Genomic DNA, 21510 nt, shown 5'->3' on the forward strand with positions numbered 1-21510 from the left:
GGTAACAAGGACTCTACAAATGTCTGTTCCTCCTCTGTACAATCACCTCTGTATGCATAAATTTTAAGACCAGGAGGCAACTATTCTGATCAATTTGTCTGACCTCTTGCAGATCACAGGGCAGAATTTTACCCTCCAGTTCCAGCAACTCCCTCAACAGTTTGTCATCGAACTAGATCATAGATGCATGCACTCTCCATCTGGTGATTTCAAGTGATGGAGAGGCTACCACATCTTTTGCTGATCTGGTTCCAAAAGTTAATTTTCAATACCAATTAAAATGTGCACCTTAGCCTGAATTTTGCATGTTTAATCTTCTAGCCATTCTATCTGGTTATACCTTTGCCTGCTAAGGCATGGGAAAAAAGAAATTCAGGTAGGCTATCAGAGTGGGTACGCAGTTGTTGTCTGGTAATCATTAGCCTTCCACTTAGTTTTTCCATGTTTACAATATCTTTTTAATAGCAAAATCTAGACACACACAGAGCTAAATGCAGGACTTTACATGAATACTGACCTTTATTAGTTTCTCTTAGAATACTGTACAAAGGAGTAATAAAAATATTCACACTTTGTCTTAGAAAGTTCTCTAGATGAAAGACTTTTGTATACACGAGGAAAAAGGGCAACTGGGAAAAAAACAAAAAGCACAACTACAATTCTATGTACAATGCAAGAATGGTGCATAAAAAATTGATGTAGCTCACTGAAATTGACCCAAAGGGTTTATTATGCACACTTAAAATATATATCATAAATCAAAGCAATATAAATCATATGAGAGAGTGAATGTGTGCTAAAAATGCAACCCAGCTGTTATCCCTTCTTCAAGGACCAGTACCGTATTTTATATAAAAATTATTGTTTACAACCTGCTCAATTGTTCTTAAAATAAACCCTCACAGACTAAGTAGCCCTGGATCTGAAATAAGAAGGCAGCACTGATCCTGCAGTCAGATCTGTGCAGAAGGGTTCTGTAGTGCCTTGAAAGAAATCCAGCTGTTTGAACCCGATTACATGGTTGGGTTTTACCCTCAGTTATGTTAAGCTAGTGATGTTCTATTGTCCTGTGCTCTGTGGACAAGTATGAAGCCCACACAGTAACTGATGAAAAAGATGCCACAGCAGCAGGCAAGAGGAACAGCTTTTGCCAGGCCAATGCCATGTATGTACCAATATTTAAAAACCTTGGTGTCTCTGCCTTAGTGTTCATTGCAGAATTAAAATGAGAAGCACTTGCGGTAGCCATGTCTCCTCCTTGCTACTTAGTCACATTATGAAGCACATCTTTTGTTCCTTATTCAGTTGAACTTCACTCCTATCACTATGCAGAAAGCTAGCACAGGGTATAGGGTGAGATTTGTCCAAGTGCCATGTAAGACCCATTCCAAGGTGTGAAGAGTCAGTCGTCTAACTTGCTATTAAGTGCTTGGGAAATTCCATTCCTGGTTAGAGAGGCTTTACAAATAGGTAGAAATGCAAAGGCCCAAACAAGGCAAAAGAGAGGATTTTCCCTTTGGGATCATCACCACAGTGGATGCAGGTATATTTAAATGTCCAATAATTCTAAACTACAGACAGATGTTCTGATCTAAGAGACTTGTAGGCGTTTTCCCCCCAAATATGGTTTTTCATCACACAAGAGTCTCCTCAGCACTTTTTGCTACTTTCTTTGACTCTCCATGGCAAGACTGGCCCTTCCTCATTTGTCATCTGATTCTGAGCTGCCATCTCTGCTGTCCTTCATCTCCAGCCTTAACTTATATGAGCAGCTTCAATTCAGGGTTCTAGGTTATCTAAGGGGATGTCCATACCACAGTTCTGGGTTCAGATGCACTGTGACCAGAATGTGACATTTGGCTTGTTGGTGAATATTTCAATCCCCCAAAAGAAAGACATTATTAAACTTATCTATTAAGGCTTTAACAACCAATTAAAAAAACCTGCACTTTGGATTTCAAAATGCCCCTTTGAAAAGTTCATTGTTTTATTCTAGATATCTTTATACTTCATCTGTAAACACTACTCAGTAAGTGTTACTATACTAGTTTTAATTCATGCTACAAATTGCCTGTGACCAGGTCCTCAGCTGGCATAAATTTTCAGAGCTTCCTTGCTGTGGGTGGAACTACACTGCCTTACACCAGAGCTGTCCAATTCAGAATGGCCAAGGGTGACATGTAGGGCAGATGCCAGCACCCTCCCCTCCCCTCCCCACTAGGCTGTACCACACAGGCAACCCTCCTGCTATGCTCCAAAGCACCCCCCCCCGCCCCCCCGCATCATGGCATCACTTGCAGGGGCAGTAAGTGGAAGTTGGAGGGAAGCGGGGAAGACCAAAGACTCTGGTGGCAGCAGCTGCTGGAGCGATGGGTAAGAAGCAAAGCTTATGGACTGCAAATTGACCCACTAAGAGGGCCACAGGTTGCAAGCTGTAGGAAAGCCTACAGGTTGCAAGCTGGAGAGCTCTGCCTTACACCATGCCAGAATCTGGCCTCTACCAACACTTTATGATTCTGCTGTAAAAATAGAAATCACTCTGCCGTGGCATGGTTTACACATACCAGGAAGAGAAAAAACAAAAAGAACAGATGTCAGTATGGGAATCATGCTTTAAAGCAAAAAAGCCCTTGATTTTTTTATTTTTTGTCAAACAAAGTAGTTCTGTGGTTTCCTGCCCCACCTTCTATGGAAATTCCAGCCATTAAAATCATAAGTTTGCCACCTCCACTTAGGTTTCTTTCTGTCCAAATACATGACAGCTCCCCATGAGCTACTGGATATATAGATTTCTCCAACAATGTATCCTTCAGGCTATATAAGTTCCCCCACTTGCCTACGTGAAAGCATCGTCACTACAAAGGTAAAGTCAGCAATCTTACCATTGGCATTTCAGACACTTATCCACAACATTCATTTCAGGACCAGCTCAGAAGTACTCATCAGCCCTTGAACAAAAACAGCACTAGACTGAAGCAACTGTTTTTCAAGAAGTTATCGACTAATAGCATGAAGGAGTGTACTAGCTGCAGGGGTATGTGGTACCTTAACCAAAGCAGCAATCCTCTGTCACAAGGGCCAGGGGAAGTCTTATATCAAATTAACTTTCTGCATTTGTCAGCCTCTCTTTTTAAAAAGTGAAAGTATAAAGAACCCAAATCAGGTTCACTTTTTTGCTGTCTTCCTCTTCATTAATATTTAAAGCATCATTTCTACCTGTGAGGCACTCTAGAGACAAGAAGCTTCACAACAGGACTGTGAGGTAGGTAAAGCGTTATTCCCCTCTCCTCTGCAGAGTAGATAATGAAACCAAGGCAGAGAGGTTAAACAACTCACCCCAAACCACACGAGCATTTAGTGAAGAGCTGGGATTTGAGCTCAGGAGTCCCTAACTCCCACTCCTGTGCTTTGACCATTAGATCTGGTCTACAGTTGTCAGTATCCACTGTACCGCCTACTCATTTCTAAAGCAACACTCAACTAACACATGAACTAAAATATCTTATTTGAGTGTTTACAGCATCACCACCAAAACCTTGAGACAACTAGAGCTCTAGAAAACCAAACAAAAAAATCACCATTAATACACAAAAGAAGCATGAGAAATAAAAACAAAAGTCTACTGCAGTCAGCACATGATCCTCTAGAAAACAGCTGCTTTAGTAGCACTGGAAATCTATTCTAGCCAGCCAGAGCTATACCTGCTGTGAGCAGAGAGCACCAATTTGGTGAGGAAGGAAGTTTAGTTTTGCTACTGTGCTGCATCCCTGGGTAGCCCTACCTCATCATCACAGCCAAAGCACCTTCATCTCTTACATCACAGTAAGCCCCATGTTTATCCCAAACCTTGATTATAAGAACTTCTCTTCAGCAGTCCCTCTCCACACAGGGATTACTGGGGTTCTACCGCAGCGTGTGATTGAAATTAGAAATAACCCAGTCCCCTCAAACTAGCTTCTGTGGGTACAGAAAACTGCTTGCCTGCATGTCAGAGCACCCCATATCAGATGCACACCACCCAGTTGAGCTTGGGGGAAGAAGGAAAGGAGGGGCAGGACATTTCTTCAGTTGCCCCTTCTTCATCCTAATAATCTGAAGTGCAGAAAACAATTATTCCCTCAAACCTCCTGGAATGAGCTCACAGTGCATGGATAAAAGCAAAGTGAGAGTCTGAAGCCAAGACACTGGTTGATCAGCAACCCCTGATCTTTTATTCAGCAACACTTTATGCAATGGCCTGCTCCCCCCAAACTATTTCCCCCCTACCCCCTTTCTTAATGTAGGACTTGTACCCACTGACATGCATCTCCCCCTGCCCCTCTGAATCATCCCACTAGGTCAAGGGCAAGCAAGCAGGGGCTTTCAGTTTGCACAAGAAACAAAGGCAAAGCATACCACCCAACCTACTACACCAACAATCTTTGCTGTCCAGGAATAGATGGGTGATGGCCAACTCTAGCTGTGATCTGGGTGGAAAATGGAAGCAGGTAAAAAGATGGGCTTTAGGTGACAATAGATGAACTTTCACCACCATAAGCACACTGTCCACCTGGAATTTCCTATGCTGCCAGTACAAATTAAGAGCTGCAGTGACCTGTTAGACCTATTGCCATTTGTCCCACAACTCTGTTAACCTTGCTAATGGCTGTTATGGAGCCTGTGGGAATAATGCTGCAACCTCCAGACTAGCAATCACATGGGCCAATGACTGACAGGTCTCCAGGTCCAATCAGGATCCACAAAACTGTTTTCCATGCATGATGTCACATGCTTTGTTCCCAGAGCTAGGGATTTGGCAAATCCCACTGATCTATGCAGACACAAGAGAGGTGGGTAAGAGGTTGGGGTGACAGGAGGAGGAAGAAGTCATTCAACTCCAACCATTCCTACATCCCTGTTTGTACCAGCATGCCCACTACCAAGCAACAACCAGTTGCTTGCTAGAGTCCACATGTTAGCCCTCAGCCTCCCTCACTTAGTCCCAAACTCCACACCAATAGCTCAGGCAATAGTAACACTCTCCAACAAACCAAAAGAGGACTTAAACACTTCCTCCAAGTGCTGCATGGGGTTATTGCTGGAAAGGAGCCCATGAGATGAGGCAGAACCTCCCACCCCACATGTTCTAAAATACAGCCACTTCCCCTCAGAAAAATGTCCAGACAGACAGACATTAGTAACAGCTTAAAGTAACAGGAATGAATGGGACCTCAAAGGGGATTTGAGATCTGCCAACTCCCCCCATGAATTGTATTAAATGTGCCATGGAAAACAGGAAAGTCCTGCCCAAAATACAAGGTAGCACCTTCCTGTTTTCTTATTAGAAAAGCAGTTCCTTTCCCAGTGACAGCAAAGAAGTTTAAAAAATAAACTCTACCTCACAAAATTCAAGTGACCAGCTAGCTGGGAAATCTGGCCATATGCCCTTTAATTTCCCCATGTAGCCCTTTGTGAGTGTGTCCAGCCTCAAAAAGGGAAGGTATATTTTAAAGTGCATTTGCCAGAGCAAAAAGTACCAGCTCTTACAGCATTCTCCCACCTTGTCACTCTCTCCAGTTAGTGTACAGGCTGGATGGAAACCTCCTCACAAATGAACCTATTTGTACCTTGAAGTCTCAGCACATCTGCATCTATGTGTGATATTGGAGTAAAATAAGTCTAGCCCACGACCTCCGGCTCCGTGCTAAACTCTACTCAGGATTCTGCTACTCTGGAGCCTGCTTAGACTGACTGGGCATGAGGATCCTGCATGCGGTATACAAGTCTACTGGATACTGCATTTAAACAGCTGTCGTGAAATTGTATCCCAGTATGGCACGGAGGAAAAACGGGACTAAAGAGAAAGGATTTCTGCCCCCCTCCCTGCCAGCTCACTTCATCCAAGAAGCTTAGTATTTGTTGATCCCGAAGATGCGGACACCATGAAGCTGCGGCAGTTTGGGAATCAGGACGCTCATGAGGGAGATGGTGTTGATTATGAAGTGTATCCGGTCATATTTTGTGTAGAAGCTGGTTAGGAAGTACCTGGGAGGAGGGAGGGAGAGAGAGAGGGAGGGGGGAAAGTTGAAATACAACTGCCCACATCTTTAATCAGTGCTGTTACCCCCAAGGGCATTGAGAGATGGACCACTTGTTGCTTCTGCTACAGCCTCTCCCATTCCTTTAGTGGAAGAGTTTCTTCCAGCAACTGATCCCATCTCCAAATGCGACCAACAGATTACAGTACAAAGCTGGGCTGCAAATCTGGCAAATACCACAAAACACGGCACCACTGAGATTTTGCCACATTCCCAGGAGCTCTCTCACTCCTTGTCCCAAAGGCTTCAAACATGAGCCGGGGATATTCTGAAAGCCAAAAGAGGGCATTGGTTTGCTGAGGCAGCACCTGCAAGAGGATGACTAAGAAGAGCTGGGCTGGGCTGTGTCCAGCAGGACAACTGGAAGTACTCACAGCACAATGGGCATGATGGTGAGGAACTTGCGTGATGCTGTGAACTGCACACCGTAGTCCATCTGCTCCCAGTGAGTGAGCAGCCGGGCCTTCCCCTGATCCGGTGTCTCGAAGGGGGTTCCTTTCACCGTGTGCAGGAAGATGTACATGCTCTGTAGCAAACACAGACAGAGGGTAAAGCATGTGTGTGACTCCCCAGACCAGCAGCCTGCAAAGCATTCATCTGGGAAAGGCCTCAAATGGCCAAGTTGAAGTGAATGACTTGGCTACTAGGGTAGCATAAGAATGAAGTTGTAGTCGTGATGGTCCAGAAATTATGCAAGGCAAGGATTTCTTAGGGCGATATCTTTTTATTGGACCAACTGTGTAGTTGGGACATTCGAAAGCTTGTCTAACTTATAGGACATTTTTTCTAAGGTATCTGATTATAGGAAGCTAGGCATAGCAAGGTAAGCACAGCATACGGAAAAGCCTGAGAGAAATTCTCAGAGGTAGCAGGCACAATTAGCAGAAGAAAAGAAACAGAGTTTTTGGAAATCAAGGCCTATCAAAAGGGGGAATGGGATGGGGGGGACAGTTTCACATTCCTTTAGGAGTTTGATAAATTATAATGGGCTATAAATCCAATATCAGTGTTTAGTCCTTGGTTTTTAGTGTCCAGCCAGCTTATGTATTTCTGTTCCCAAGTTTGCCTTTTAAAGGTGTTAGATAGATTTCCTTGAGCAAGAGGATAGCAAGGTCAGACATGGAGTGGTTCTGAGGAATGTGTTCCTAATGGTGAGTGTATGTCTCCATCCTATATATTTTTTCTGTGACAGTTCATTCACTGTTAGGAGCACATTTCCACACAAGGAATCTGAGACTGACTACTCCGCCATCCCCCTTTTGATATACTTTGATCCCCGAGGAAGAATGCCTTACAATTGAAACCTTGTCTAACTTTATCACAACTACATAGTTGGTCCAATAAAAGATATCACCCCAAGAAATCCTTGCTTCTTGGCCACTAGGCACTGTCACCATCTGCCAGCAAGGCAGGCTCTGTTTTGGCAATTAATTCTGATGGAAGTTAGGCTGCTTGGGCCCCAGTTCAGAAGTCAGGATGCTCCAGCTCATGCTTCTAGGTCTGCACCTGAAAACCCAAGGACCTGCAACCATGCTGGCTGTCACCTCACACAGTACAGAGCATAGTCATGTCAATACATCTAGATGCGAGGCAAGGACTCTAGTGGGTGATCTTTTACTGTACCAACTGCATGGCTGGGACAGATCTAGACAAGCTTTTGAATGCAGTGCACTCTTTTCCAGGTCATTCAAAAGCTGGTCTAAGATGACAGCAGCTGTGCAGTTGGTCCAATAAAAGATACCACCCACAACAATCATTTCCTCCTGAGCATTTCCTGGACTGTCACGGCTACATGACTCCAACACTACAGGTGCAGCTAGAGAGAAACTGAATTTCAGTATCAAACCCCTTCCTGCTGCATAAAGCACACCCAGAGACAACACAAGATGCACCTCTTGACCTGAGAAGGCAACGAACTGAATCACAATGCCCAAAACTCTGCACTGGAGGTAGATGCAGAGGCTGTTGGCAATCAGTGTAGGGGGTGCTGGCAGCTCCTTCTGTTGGGCTCTGGTCCCCTGCCTACTCTAGAAAGACATTTCACCTCTGTGTGCCTTGCATCTCCACCATCCCCAATGCAAAATGGGGAAAACATGATCACAGTGATTCTCAGTTCACAGGGGAGGATATGAAGGTTTAAGTTACTGCTGTTTGCGACATACTTCAAAAACCCACTTAAAAGGCACTGAAGAAAAGCAGGTCAGGGAAGCAAAGCACTGGCTCAGGGACTCAGGGAACCCAGGCTTTGTACTGAGGGTTAGTGGTGAACCAGGGAAGTGATTTCATGGCTCAGTGCCTCAGTATCCCCATCTATAAAATAAGATGAATGGCGACTCCTTTTGCACAGAGCTGTTGGAGGTCGGCAGAGGGCTTAGTTTGCCAAGACAAGGTGTGCGAGAGGAGCCAGAAGGCAGCATATTCTTGGGACAATGCTCCATGTGCTGTTCAGCACTACGTGGTGTGGGGCACCAGTAGCAGGTCTGTGGCTGCTGTTGTTCACAAGTGAGTGCTACTGCTGCATTCAAAGCCTTCCTGCTTCTGAGTTGTAATGGGAGGAGTAGGATCAGCACAAGAGCAGAGCAGAGCTGAGCCCATTTGCCATCAGCCAGGAGATTTATGGGAGGGGGGACTGGGGTTCCTGCCTGGGGATCGCTTTCTGACCCTGATTAATCACAACCTGCTAAGTCATGTGTGTGCCCATCAGTTCAAATGACTACTGGGCACTGCATCTGTGCTGAGGTAACATCTGACCTTGGACTCAGGAGCTGCTGCGGGGAGGTTGCAGCCTTGCTTGGGGAGAACCACATGCCAGGGCTGTGTGGGGGAGGGGCTGAGGGGAAAGTAAGTCATCATCAGCAATGTGCAAAGGGGATTCCTCTGAGCCAGAGGAACAAAGGAGATGGCAGGGAATGGCTGTGGTTTTGTTGTGTCCCAGCAGAGGGCAGCCATGTGCCCACAACCTGCACATGCACAGCATTATGATTGCAACTGAAGTAGGCAGGTACAAGGTCCCCACTCCCAGATGATCTCACAACTGCCTGGGAAAGGAACCGCTTCTCTGCTGTCACGCATGTTCCTTGTGCGTTATGCGCTGGCACTACCACACCACTGGTACCACACACATGGCTAAAAAACTAAATGCCTATCCCCCAAGCTTCCCCTTCCCCATGCTCCTCTCTTCCTGACCCATCCAGTTGGCCCGTTCATGAATCATCAACTAAACCCTCCCATCCCCAGTGCTGCAAACTCCCCTGGGATGCACTGACCCTTCCTACTTCCGCACCTGGAACAGCTGACATGTAGGTGGAGGCAACAACACCACGCGCATAGCCTGCAGGTTTGTTACACTGCCCACCCCTCTCCATGCCAGATGCTCCGAGGCCAGAGCATTACAGCTCCTGCTCCTTGGTCTTTTGGCTCAAAAGTATAGAGAGCCTGGAGGTTGCCAGTCCAAGCCTCCATGCCAGCTAAGAAACATCAGTCCCACAAGCTGCTCTCATCCCATGACGGTCTGCTGTAAGCACTAGAACGAGAGAATGGGTTTTAGACCAGGCCAGCAGGGACAGGGAAGGGCCTTGTGCTGCAGACAGGAGCTGATTCAGTTGCTGAAATAAGACCCCAAAAATCAGTTCACACAGGAGCCAAACACCCAAGCATTTGGGGGCGACTCACTAACCTGGGCTGGATTTGAACTCATGACCCACAGGCAAAAGGGGACAAGTGTGGAGTTCAGCACATCCACGTTCACAGAGATTCTGGAAGGGGAGTGGGGTTTAATTCTACTGTAAAGGAGTAGCCACCCATGTGACTACCAAACCCCATCATGGCTTGCCTGTGGCCCAGTCAGCCATAGCAAACACTTACCATGTTGTGGATGATGTTGGTAAGAGTCCAGACTACAGGGACGCTGAAGAAGGGGATGCTCAGAAGGACCACATGCAACAGGCCAATGCCCAGGACATAGGAGAGCCAGATGCCCCGACTGTTCATAACCCGGGTGTTGGGGTTCACCTCGCTGTGAGCTGTGCCCACGTTCATGTTGGCTCCCACAGAAGCCAGGCAGACCTGAAACTGAACCAAGAGTCACATCAGGCCTCTGTTATTCTCCTAAGTAAGCAGCTTGCAGGAACCCTCCATGCAACTTCCCCATTTAGCCATCTCTCCCTGTCTCATTATTCAGCCAAGAACAGCCCAAGACAGAGCACAGTCTTCTAGTTAAGACTGCCAACTCTGGGTTCAGTTTCTGACACTGCCCCTAGCTCGCTTAAAAACCTTAGGCAGGTCCCACCACCTCCATGACTTTCTTAATACAGGTTAAATAACCGAAGATATTCTTGCACTGTAGCTAAATCCATTTGCAGCTGAGATCGGTGGGAAGGGCTGAATATAGGAGAGGTTTGCTACTCCTGTAGTACATTTGGGTACAGTCAGGACAGGTGGATGACTTTCCTCCTGTGACTCTACCTGGGAAAAGCCAGCTGGGCATTTTACAGGCAAAGATGAACCAAGTTTTCTAAGTGAAGCCATTGCTGAAGCCTTGTTTGTACAAATCCTGCAGTATAACATTGCCTTAACATGCCCTGTTGCATCTGGATCCTGCTAAGACTTAGTGGCAAAAGGCTTTGCATGCTGGACTGATCCCTCAGAGTGGAGTGGGGTAGCCTGTGCCTGCAGGAGCCTGCCTGGGACCAACCACATCACAAAATCATGCCCTTATTTTGTACACTCTTAAACACCCTGTGCCCCAGTCCAAAGTTATAGAGGCAATTAAAGACGGTCGAAGGAGACATGAGGAGTTCTGGGTGAGGGAGGGTATGATCCTTTCACAGCAAAGTGAGGGATGAAAGGAGAGACACAGGAAGGCTATAGCAGAAAGTGGGAGCTGCAAGGAAGAAGATTATCGTCCTGCCAGAAACCACAGACCCCAAAGGCACTTGAGGGCCACTGAGTCCAATTCCCAACAGCAAATCAATGGCCAGATCCCATTTTCAATTGGCACCCAGGGTTATGAAGAGCCCTAACTACCACCAGAGGGGCTAGGGCTGCTGGCCACCATGCATCTGTGCAAACAAGCAGCACATGCAGGATTCAATACAAGACGCACACAGTAAATTGTCAAGGGTACATCAGAAAGTGGAAGGAGGAAACCTACGAGGAACAGGACCTAGCTGGAGAGATCTACGCATAGCCCCAGGTCAAATGATGCTTCAGTGTGTTCTACATGATGGTGATAAAAACCAGCAGGACAAAGCAAACAGGAAACCACCAATTTCACATACCCCCTGCACTAGATCTCAGCTTGTCACTGACCCATCTGCATACTCCACAGCAAGTTCCACCCAGGAGCAGACAACAACATTCTTTGGTTACAGCAACATTACAACAAAATTTAATATGCCAAAACTTATGGGCAAAATCTGCTGGTCACAGACCCATTTCCTGAGCACGTCACCACCAGATTTAATACAGGCACCCAGAAATTGGCCCAGTAGCTTGTGCAGATTCAGGACCTCAAAGAAGTACATCTAGGAACCTTATCCCTCAAAAGCACAAGTGTCCACATGGGCCAGCAGAATGCTTTCATACTGGACTCAGCAAACTCGTTGCATCACACACAGTTGGGCTTCAGGCCAGAAGTCACTGGGAGGATGTCTCTGGCCTACAGCCCAAAGGAGGTCACACAACAGAATTGCAATAAGCCCTTTAAGCCTCTGAAGGCATGGATGCTTAGGGTAAGCGCAGGCCCTGTGGGGTCTATAAACATGCTGCCTTGTGCTCAAGCTAAAGGGCTCCCCTATTTCTAACACATTAAATGCTTTTGTAGGGCAGAGGCTGCCTCCTGGGATTTCCGACCCATCCTTTGCCTTAGATTTTTACTTGGTGAATTTGAGGAGGGGACAGGGTTTTGCAGGTTTTTTGGGACCAAATTTTGCATTAGCAGAATTCTGGCAGATAACCAGATACAAAAATAACATCCCTACCCTGGCACTTCAGAAGGGACTCACAGCATGCAGCACTGACCTCACTCAGCTCCCAATGTTTTCTACAAGACTTGGCCCTGACTCAGGCAAAAGGGTGAGGTGGCATATGAAGCCTGTCAGCAGAAGATGACTTAAAGGTCATCACAGTCCCCCCTCCCCTCCTCCACTGGCAGAAGTATAGTAAGGATTTTACCCTGCCCTGTTCCCCACCTCGTGGGCCAGCTCACTGGAGGTATGGGCCAGGTGCCCAGGAGTTCACTGACCAGAGGTATGGCCTAGCCCCTGATTCCCAGAAGGTGTGGAAAACTGTTTAGAATAGCCTCAAGGCTGCTATGACTTATTCTAAGACCAAGCAAGTACGAGCACTCCCCCACGGAGCACCCCCATGCAAGTGCAGAGGAACTGATAACTGGGCTCACCGCCATCCCAGCCACAGAGCAGGCCTAGCAACAGAACAGTTCCTCCTTCCCAGAGGGCTCCAGCATCATCATCTTGCTGGCCTGGCTCCCACTGCTTGCAGACTGGGTGCAGGCTGCCAGGGAGCCCAGCAACTCTATCTTCCTTCTTGCTCCTGCCAAAAACAAATGCTATCATCCCTGCAGCTGCTGTGTCCTTCAAGCCTCACCGTTACACATGTGGGTGCTGCGTGCTATCACAGACATCTGGTATAAGGCAGCACTGCTATCTGAGCAGCTGGCTGAAGGACAGAGGAAGACTTCCTTCCACCCCTACTTAGAAACCACAACACCACAAGCATGCAGATGGTGGGTGCAGGAAGGGGCTATTGTGCTAACACCTGCAAGCCAACTTCCCCCTACAGCTTCCTTAATCAGAGGGCCTTACCTACTAGGGGCCTGGCCCTAAGACTGTAGCAAGACTGAGGCTCGGTCTAACCATGGGACTACAAGCCAGTGACTCCGGCAGCCAGAGCCTAGCTTAGCTACCCAGACCATTTTCAGTAGGTCTCATAAGGCCTGATCTAAAGCCCACAGAAATCCATCAATCATTTCCCATGGTGCTCTGACACCCCTTCTTGTCTAAGGGCACACTGACTTCTGGGCACCTAATCCAAGGACCTCCAGTGGCTTCATTTTCAGAGAATGCTGAGCCTGATCTAGCCAAGATGGGCTGGCAGCTGCCCCCTGGGAAGCAAGCATAGCTGGGCTTAGCGCAGTTCCCACAGACAGATGGACCCCAGCAGGCTGTACATGAGAGGGCCAGAAAGGCTAAAGCAGCTTATGCTTCCTCCCGAGCTGTCTGAAGGTCAGGGACCAACTCAGCAATGGTAGGCTGCAGGATGGGAACCCAAGACAGGAGTCGCAGGAGGGGGCTAAAGGTCAGGGCTGGAAAACATTAGAACTGGATGGATATAGAAGAGGAGCAGCAGGTAGGAATGTCTGGTGGCCAAAGCTCTGACAGATGAGCCTCCCCTCTCCCTTCACTTTGGATGAGTGCTTTCCCCTCACTAGTGTAGCCCCCAGTCTTTACCCTGAGCCTGGCAAAGCATGAAAGCTCATCTGGCCCTGGGGACTACAGTTGCATGGCTGGGAAGAGAGCAGAGCAGCCAGCTGCTTCAGGGGTGTGGCTGGAGTTTCCATTGCTTTGTTTCCTATGCGTGGCCAAATCCCCTCTGTAAAATTACAGAAGCTAATAAACTGTGCCCTGGTTGTAGGGGAGGAGCTGCTGGCTCTGAGTGTTTAGTCTCCATTAATTACATTTTGGCAATAATAGGCTGAAGCCCATGTGCTGTCTGGAGCAGGGTGAATGATGAGTTTTCTGCCCATGACACATATATTGATCCAGGAATAGCCAAGCTCTGGATGAAACGGACACCTGCAGGAGGTGGGGGGCAGGGCGGCAGCGGGTGTTATTGCAGGAGAAGGCGGAAATGAAACAAGGAAAAAAAATATTGTCAAACAATAAGTAATATCATTTACATTCTTGAGGTCTTTGCAGACAAACTGATCCCCAGGGTGTTCTTGTGGGAATGGTTTCATCCAAGTCTGACCCTGATCTTGAAAGTATGGAAAATGAGGCACAAAGAAGGGAAACATCCACATTTCACATGTGATTTCTAATTTTGGCTTCATCTTTTGTTCTGAGAGCCCAGCTCCTGGCACACACACATGGCCTGGCTTTCAGGGGATGTTAAGCTCGATTCAGCTGCCCTAAGGCTGAACTTTTTGTAGGAGGGGAAAGGGGGTCAGACCACTCCTGAACTGACATGTCCTCACTGTAAAGCACAGAAAGTCATCAATTCATTCCTGGTTGTCACCCACTGAGCCCAGAGGGAACCTACAGTTCAAGACGAGCAAAAGCCATGGCATGTCACCTAGGCATGCAGCCACACCCCACTTCTTGGTCTCAGAGGGGCAGCACAGAGAGCTTCAGTGACTCAGCCAAGAATGAAGCCAACTCATGAGCCAGGTGACTCGAAAGCAATTTAGTTCTCAGCCTTACACCCACCCACAGCCAGCAACAAAAATCTGCTACTGACATTGCTGGCCCCAAATGATCTGCTGGAGGTATCATGAGGATGTGACTTGCTGCCCAGTCAAGCATGTGGTGAGAGGATGGAGAAGAGAAGGCTGGACACAGGGTCCTGTGACGTAGGTGCTATTCCCAGTTCTGTCACTGACCTGCTGCATGACCCTGATCATGTCACTGCCCCTCCCTTTGGACAGGAAGGTCCAATTCCAAGTATAGTCTTCAGGTCCCAACATAACAGAAGTACATGACTCATCAGGAGAATGGCTGAGGTCTCCCTCAGGGCAGCAGCATCAGTGATCCACAATTCCCCAAGCAACTGAATATTTTTGGCCCTTCTCCCCTGGACAGCAGGAGCATCTGCTCTGGAGTCACAATTATGCAGAGTGTTTCAGAGATTACAGGAGTGGTGCTGTGTGAAAAGGCAGCTAACGCCTGGCAGAGCCAAGCGACGTCCAGGGCAAAAGCCACAGTTCCTTGTCTGGGGGTTCTGATCCAACTTAGAGTCATGGGTGAAATGAATCGGGCAAGTCTCAGCCCAGCTACAGTTCCACCCAGTTACCAAAATATCCTGCAGGCCAGATGACCAATTCTTCTCAGGAGGAGGCTGGGAGGGAAGCAACAAGGGTGCAGAGGGCTGCACGTTGGGATGAGGCACAGTCGCAGAGCTGTGTGTATGTGAGATTGGGAATGGAAGCATAGGGAGTGCTGGGGAACCAGGACATATTGGCAGGGTCTGTGGACTGAAACTAGGGTGAAGCTGGTTCAACCCCCTGGGTGCAACCTCAGTCACTGCCCCCTTTTATCAGCACCCCAATTCATCAAAACCCTTGGGGAGGGGAAAACTCTCTGAGTTTCACTTCCCAGAGCTTGGCCACCACCTAAGAGCAGAGCCACCTCCCTTCTTGTACAAAAGAGGTATCTCAAGCTGAGGCCAAAGGCTCCAGCAGTGAAAGGCTAAGGCTAGCTCCCAGACTGCTGAGTGGGCGCTCAGAGCCTGCAGTCAGGTAGACTGGTGGGGGAAGGGGAGGGAGGCTGGCTGTGCTCTACATGAACCGCGGAGACAAAGCACACAGGATCATGTGGCCTGTCAGATTCACTCCCATTCTGCCCAGCAAACAAACACTCCTGGAAATCCTTAGCTGGCTGACACATCTCCAGCCAGGTGGCACCTGCACAGGTAAGTTACTGCAAAGCACTTTAAGAGGCATGGCTGCCCCAGGGCCGCATGCAGTGCAGCTCGCAAGGGGTTAAGCCTCTCACCTTGCCGGTGAATTTGTTTACCAGCCTGTGGCTTCTCCCTGGAGCAGGCTGACCCCTGGGGTGCATCTCCCCAGGGCCCTGCTCAGCACACAGACGGCTGCAAGTAGAGGCAGCCTAGAGGCAGCTGTAGGAGCTGGGGGGGTCCCATGGAACCAGAGTGATCGCATTTGTGCTCTGCCTCAGAACAAGCACAAATTCAAGACCTAGGATCTCTCCTGACACCCACGGAAAAGCAAAAGCAAAAGCAACCTTCATCTGTTCACCTTGGTTAGGAATGGGGGAAGGGAAACTTGTGCTAACACAAGAAGCAGAGCATGCCCTGCAGGGCGGAGAAGCCATTCGTGGAAAGGGGCCAAGAGAACCCTGCCCCAAGCTGGGCCAACCGTCACCAAAGTCAGAAGGAAATGCACCTTCCTACACCACGGCCTAGCCAGCCCCAAGGTCTCTGAAGGGAGGGAGAGACCTTTGGAAGCAAGACTGACAACACAAAGCACCAAGGTGTCACATAGCATCCATCAAGAAACCACCAAGGTGTCACATGGTATCTAGAAAGATGACGGATAGATAACGGCCTTCAAGGCAGCACGCTGGCTGCATGTGTGCTAGCTGCTGAGGAAGAGGATGGTCTCTGGAGAAACACTTCTGCATAGTGCCCTGGAAGAGGGTAGCAGCCCTCCCAGTTCCACCAAAAAACCAGGAGAGGGAGTGAGGGAAGCAGGGAAAGGTAGCTGGCAGGTACCTACAGTCATTGTCATTTGCCATCACTGAAGCACAAGCTGTTGACACAAGTGTCCATGGGCTGGTGTTATGAGGCTCACTCTACCCCCAGGACCACACAGGGACCTTGCACCTCCTTTGGGGCCTGAGACCTTTTGATGCAAAATGATCCTAACTCTTCAGTAGGAGAGGGGTCCTGTGGGATGCCACAGGTTGCCAGCTCCTAGACCAGCAGTTCTCAAGCTATTTAGACTCGTATTATGGTGGATCCCAAGGGTCCCAGTCTGGGCCTGGAGCCTCTCCTGGTGCAAGGTGCTGTATAAATGCAGAACAGATCAGTCCCTGTTACACTCCTTGTTTTGGCAGATGACAGAACAAGGAGCAATTGTGTCCAGTTGCAGCAAAGGAAGTTTAGTTTAAATATTAGGAAAAAAATCGCACCAGGAGGACAGTAAAACACTGGAACAGGTTACCCAGAGAGGTGGTAGAATCTCTATCCCTGGAGGTTTTTAAGACCCAGGTAGGCAAAGCCTTGGCTGGGATGATCTAGTTGGGGATGATCCTGCTTTGAGCAGGGAGCTGAACTAGATGAACTCCTGAGGTTCCTTCCAACCTGAATTTTCTATGATTCTATGCTGAGATACAGCTGAAGTGAAACCCAGTGGGATGGTGGTGCCAGGGGTTCTCCAGGGCAGCTTGGCGAAAGAAAGTCCCACAAACCCATCAGACATGAGCTCATCCCACAGAACTCTTGTCCCAGGGCTGGGTTGGGGATTCCCACAGCTCCATCCAGGCCTCCCACATCCAGGGGAGTTTTCAGGCAGGAACCCCCAGAGCAGCAGGGGATCAGCTTGCCAAGGCAGCTGCACTTGAACAGGGGAGGGAGGAAGAAGTCTCCCAGTGTCCCCATATCCCCTCCAGCCTCCCCTTCTCCCCAAGCCAGCTTCCGCAGCAGCTCTCCTCCCAGCCAAAGCCTTCCTCAGTCTTCCCACTCTTAACCCTTTCCCTGCCAATCCAGGGACCTGTTGCTTCGTGGCAGCTCCTGTCCCACTGGTCCAGGGGGTGTTGTTCCATTGTCCCAAACATCACCCCAGTTCCATGGTGGGGGGACAAGCCTCCTTCCCCCTGTGGCCACAGGTTCAAGTCCACCTCTCAGTAGTTCCCCACTCTCTCCCAGGCAGACCAAAGCCCATACTGCAACCAGGCTGGCGGCCTACAGGGCAGCATTTCTCAACCCGTGGGTCGTAAGAATATATGAAAGCGTGGTGAACAAACTTTAAAAACAGATTCTCCTTTAAAGGAGAAAAAATGTGGGAAACCGTGGCTTTTCCCTCACAGGGGTCCAGCCTGCCCCACACACTGGGGGCCTTGGGGTGGGGAGTGAGGGGCACTAGGTCAAGACTGGCCATCAATGCTTACAAGTGGGGCCTGGTGCAAAAAAGGTTGAAAATCACCGATCTAGGGGAAGCCCAAGGTGGCTACGGGCCAGAGACTGGGCACGAGGAGAGGGGGCTTGGCCCGGGCTGGATCCCATGAAGCACCCGCAGTCCCCCGCCCCACTCTCGGCTCAGTGCAGGGGATCGGGTGGGGGGCAATGGGAAAACCCCTGCAGCCCCAGCCCGCACTCACCGCGCAGCTCCGAGGCGGCTCCCCCGGGCCCGGACTGGACACCAGAAGCCTCCCCCGCCCCCTGCAGCTCTCGCAGCAGCTGACAACACAGCAAAACCCCGCCCGCGTCTGCCAAGCATGCTGGGAAATGTAGTTCTCCGCCGCTGCCCCGGACTCCCACATATCCCCGGCTGTGCCACTGCGCCTGCGTCGTGTGTCGGGCCCGGGGCGTGTTCCCTGGGGTCCGTTGGGAAGAGCTAGTGCTGTTTGGGGGAGGGGGTGTTGGTTTGATACTTGCCTGCCACTGCCTCAGGAGTGCTTACAGGACTTGGAGCTCTAACGTCGAGCTGCAGCGGAAGAGTTTTAGGTGGGGCTGGGGAGTCGTGGAGAAGCAGGGCTGGAAGATGGACCCCCAGGAGTCATCCAGTGCAGTGGTTCTCCAGCTTTTTTTGTACCAGGACCCATTTGTAAACATCGATGACCAGTCCCCATGCAATGCCCCTCGCTCGTGACCTGCTGTCCCCAGCCCTCAGTGTGTGGGGTATGTGTGGGATGTGGGCAGCCCCTTGCAGGCTGGACCTTGCAGCTGCGGTTTCCCACATTTTTCTCCTTTTAAATGGAGACTCCACTTTTAAAGTTAGTTTGCGACCCTTTCTTATAGTCTTGAGACCCACTTTTGGGTCCTGACCCATGGGTTGAGAAACGCTGATCTAGTCCAACCCCCTGCCTGAGGCAGGGTAAGCCCAAGCCAAACCACCCCATGCAAACCATAATCTAAACTCTACGTAAGTCTACTGTCAATCCTGACACAACACAGATTTAAGTCCTGAACCTGTCACAAGTAAAGCCAGGGAACCAGAGCAGCTGACATCCTGCTTCTATAAAATGTCAATATAAGCTCAAGAGACCTGGGGCAGAGGCAGGCCTCTCACTACAGAGGCAGGCAAAAACCTCGGCAGTCCACACCAGTCTGACCATGAAGTAAAATTCCTTCCTGATCCCAAGTATGGTAATCAGACCTTTCTGACTAGGCGGGTGGTGAGGCACTGAAACAAGCTAGAGCCATGATGGAGTGAGTCTCCAGCCCATGAAAGGTCCAAGAACAGGTTGCAAGGATTTTTGAGGGCCAATGCCACAGCTGGGGTGAAGTTAGACAAGCTTCGAAATTCCAAACAAGGTCTCTGAGGAAGACTCTTTCATTCAAAAGTTTGTCTAACTTTATCCCATTGATGTAGCTGGACCAATAAAAGAGCTCCCCCCTCAGAAATCTTTATCTCTCGCATCATTTCTGGACTGTCACGACTACAACATCACTCTTAGTCTACCAAAAGCAGGTTGAACAGGCATTAGGCTGGGCTGGTTTAGTCAGGAGTGATACTGCCTGGAGCAGGGGGCTGGACAAGGTGAACTCCAGAGGTCCCCCCCCCAGCTCTGTTTTTCGGTGATCTAAGTCCAAATGAGCAATTTGCCAAATACCTCATTTAGCTGCTTGGGTGCCTGACAGAGAGGATGCTTTGGATGCCTGGGCACTTGCACATGTTTTGCCACTTGTGCGTATGCAGAACATGGGTCTTTAACAGCTGCTTAAGAGGGTGAGAGTAGTTTGCTGAAATCAATATCACTCTTCTTGGGCTTTAGGTTAAGCTTGTGTTTAATTTTTTGCAGGGTCAGGGCTAAAGATAGTCTGTGAGCCTGCTTCTGGTAACTCATGCAGGTGTGTCTTTACTCTTTATAGCCTTAAATTTATAATGAGATCCAGATGAGGAGATCCCACTACTATCAAAAAGGGCTCTACATGAGCTTGAAGACTGTAGGTCTGAGAAGTAAAGTGATTCATGTGTGTTTGTTTCTAGCACAGTGATTCTCAGCTAGGATGCTGTAGCCTTCTGGGGTGCCTTGAAAACCTTTCAAGGGTGCTACACAATGTTAGCACTAGTGAGTGTGTAGACATGATTCACAAGATAATTTGAGAGATTTCAAATAGGAATCCAGAGTGTTGTAAATATTCTAATTGGTTGTATTCTTTCTAAGTTCTTTGCAACAGAAACATTGTTCTACTATTTTTCCATAGTAAAAAATGAGTGAAAACTAAGGGCTAGTATTTTCTGAGCAGCCTCTTTAGTCTACTGAGGGGTGCTGTGAGTCTAAAATAGTTAAGCACTGCTACCCTAGCAGCTCTTTATTTCAGCAATGAGGATACACTCTAAGAAGCAGATACTGATGGGTGTGCATGGGTTGTTGAATGAAAAGATAGGGTGCCCAGTGAACAGGAAACTAGACCAGGTCTCAGGAATGCTGGGTTTTGTTTGTGACCCCATCACTGGCCTGACAGGTGTCTAAGAACAAGTCTCTCTGTCTTTGTCCCCACAGTCCCTTTCATCTATTTGGATTGGCAGTCCTTTAAGGCAGGGACTATTGCTCATGAAGATGCTGGACAAGCACTATGTAGTGTTCAGCACAATGAGGCTCTGATCTTGGTTGGGGACCACAGTAATACTAAGCATATGATCTTGTATAACACACATTGCAGTAGCTGCCTAGTAACTTTTGACCTGGATCTTTCCCCAGCTTGCCTTTGTTTCCTCACCATATAAGCGGCAGGCTGTTACTAGCTGTTGTGAGGGTATAAAGGTTTCTGAGGAATGGGTTGGCACATGCTTCTCTGAGCTTTTGTGAGTCTCATGAGACTATTTTTCTCTCCAAAATAAAATAGAGGCTCCAGGCAGCTGGCCTGTGTTGTTTATTTGAAAGACCTTCCCTGATCTCTGGACTTCAGGGAAACAGCCACCTGGGCACAAGACTGTGGCTCACTTTAGGAAGAACAAATGCTGATAAAACAGCTCTCATTTATCTTTTCTCTAAAGCAGAGAAGAAAAACAATCCTCCTAAAACCAGTTCTCTTCCCATGCATTTCAGCAAATTTAAGAGTCCTTCCTAGCTTCTTGCAACTATGACTTGGTACAGTAGCCCTTCAAGGCTGCAGCCAAAAGCAGGGTCCCTTTGTACTATTTGTTGTATATAAAGGTGTAGTGAGAGACAGAGACCTAACCAAATGTGGAAGACAGACAATTCATTTTCTCACTGATGGGAAACTGAGGCTCAGAGGGATTAATTGATTTTTGTCTGTGGCCTGAGCCATGCTATGAGCCTTCCCCAAACATCCCAGTATCTAGGTTCCCCAAGCTGACAGGGATCCATAGTGGGGGATGCAGGGACAGAACGAAATTTTGGCCCAAGAACAGTCGGGAAACGCTTATCTTATGAAAAGTGCCTCACAGATTCTTTCATGTCCACACTGACCAGAGCATGGATTTTTATGGTCTGATCCTACAGTCCGTTCACTCTCTCTCCTATGCATAATTTGTGCATGAAGCAAC

At 48.5% G+C, this 21510-nt stretch overlaps 1 protein-coding gene across 2 annotated transcripts; it reads right to left on the minus strand.

Annotated features, from left to right (window-relative positions):
- Positions 1-434: 434 nt before the first annotated feature.
- Positions 435-18249, minus strand: ORMDL3 (ORMDL sphingolipid biosynthesis regulator 3). Of its 2 annotated transcripts, XM_090044495.1 has the most exons (5): positions 18155-18189; positions 12478-12629; positions 9942-10148; positions 6452-6603; positions 435-6024 (listed from the first exon to the last, which is right to left on the minus strand). In XM_090044495.1, exons 2-5 carry the CDS (start codon positions 12481-12483, stop codon positions 5889-5891), a joined length of 501 nt encoding a protein of 166 aa, XP_089900621.1. In that variant the 5' UTR covers positions 12484-12629; positions 18155-18189; the 3' UTR covers positions 435-5888. The 2 variants fall into 2 exon arrangements, with proteins under 2 accessions (XP_089900621.1, XP_089900622.1); XM_090044496.1 differs by lacking the exon at positions 12478-12629 and having other exon boundaries at positions 18155-18249.
- Positions 18250-21510: the final 3261 nt, after the last annotated feature.

Source organism: Crocodylus siamensis, chromosome 4, assembly GCF_052110815.1.
Source record: "Crocodylus siamensis isolate JL-2025a chromosome 4, ASM5211081v1, whole genome shotgun sequence".
In the NCBI taxonomy this organism is placed as follows: Eukaryota; Metazoa; Chordata; order Crocodylia; family Crocodylidae; genus Crocodylus; species Crocodylus siamensis.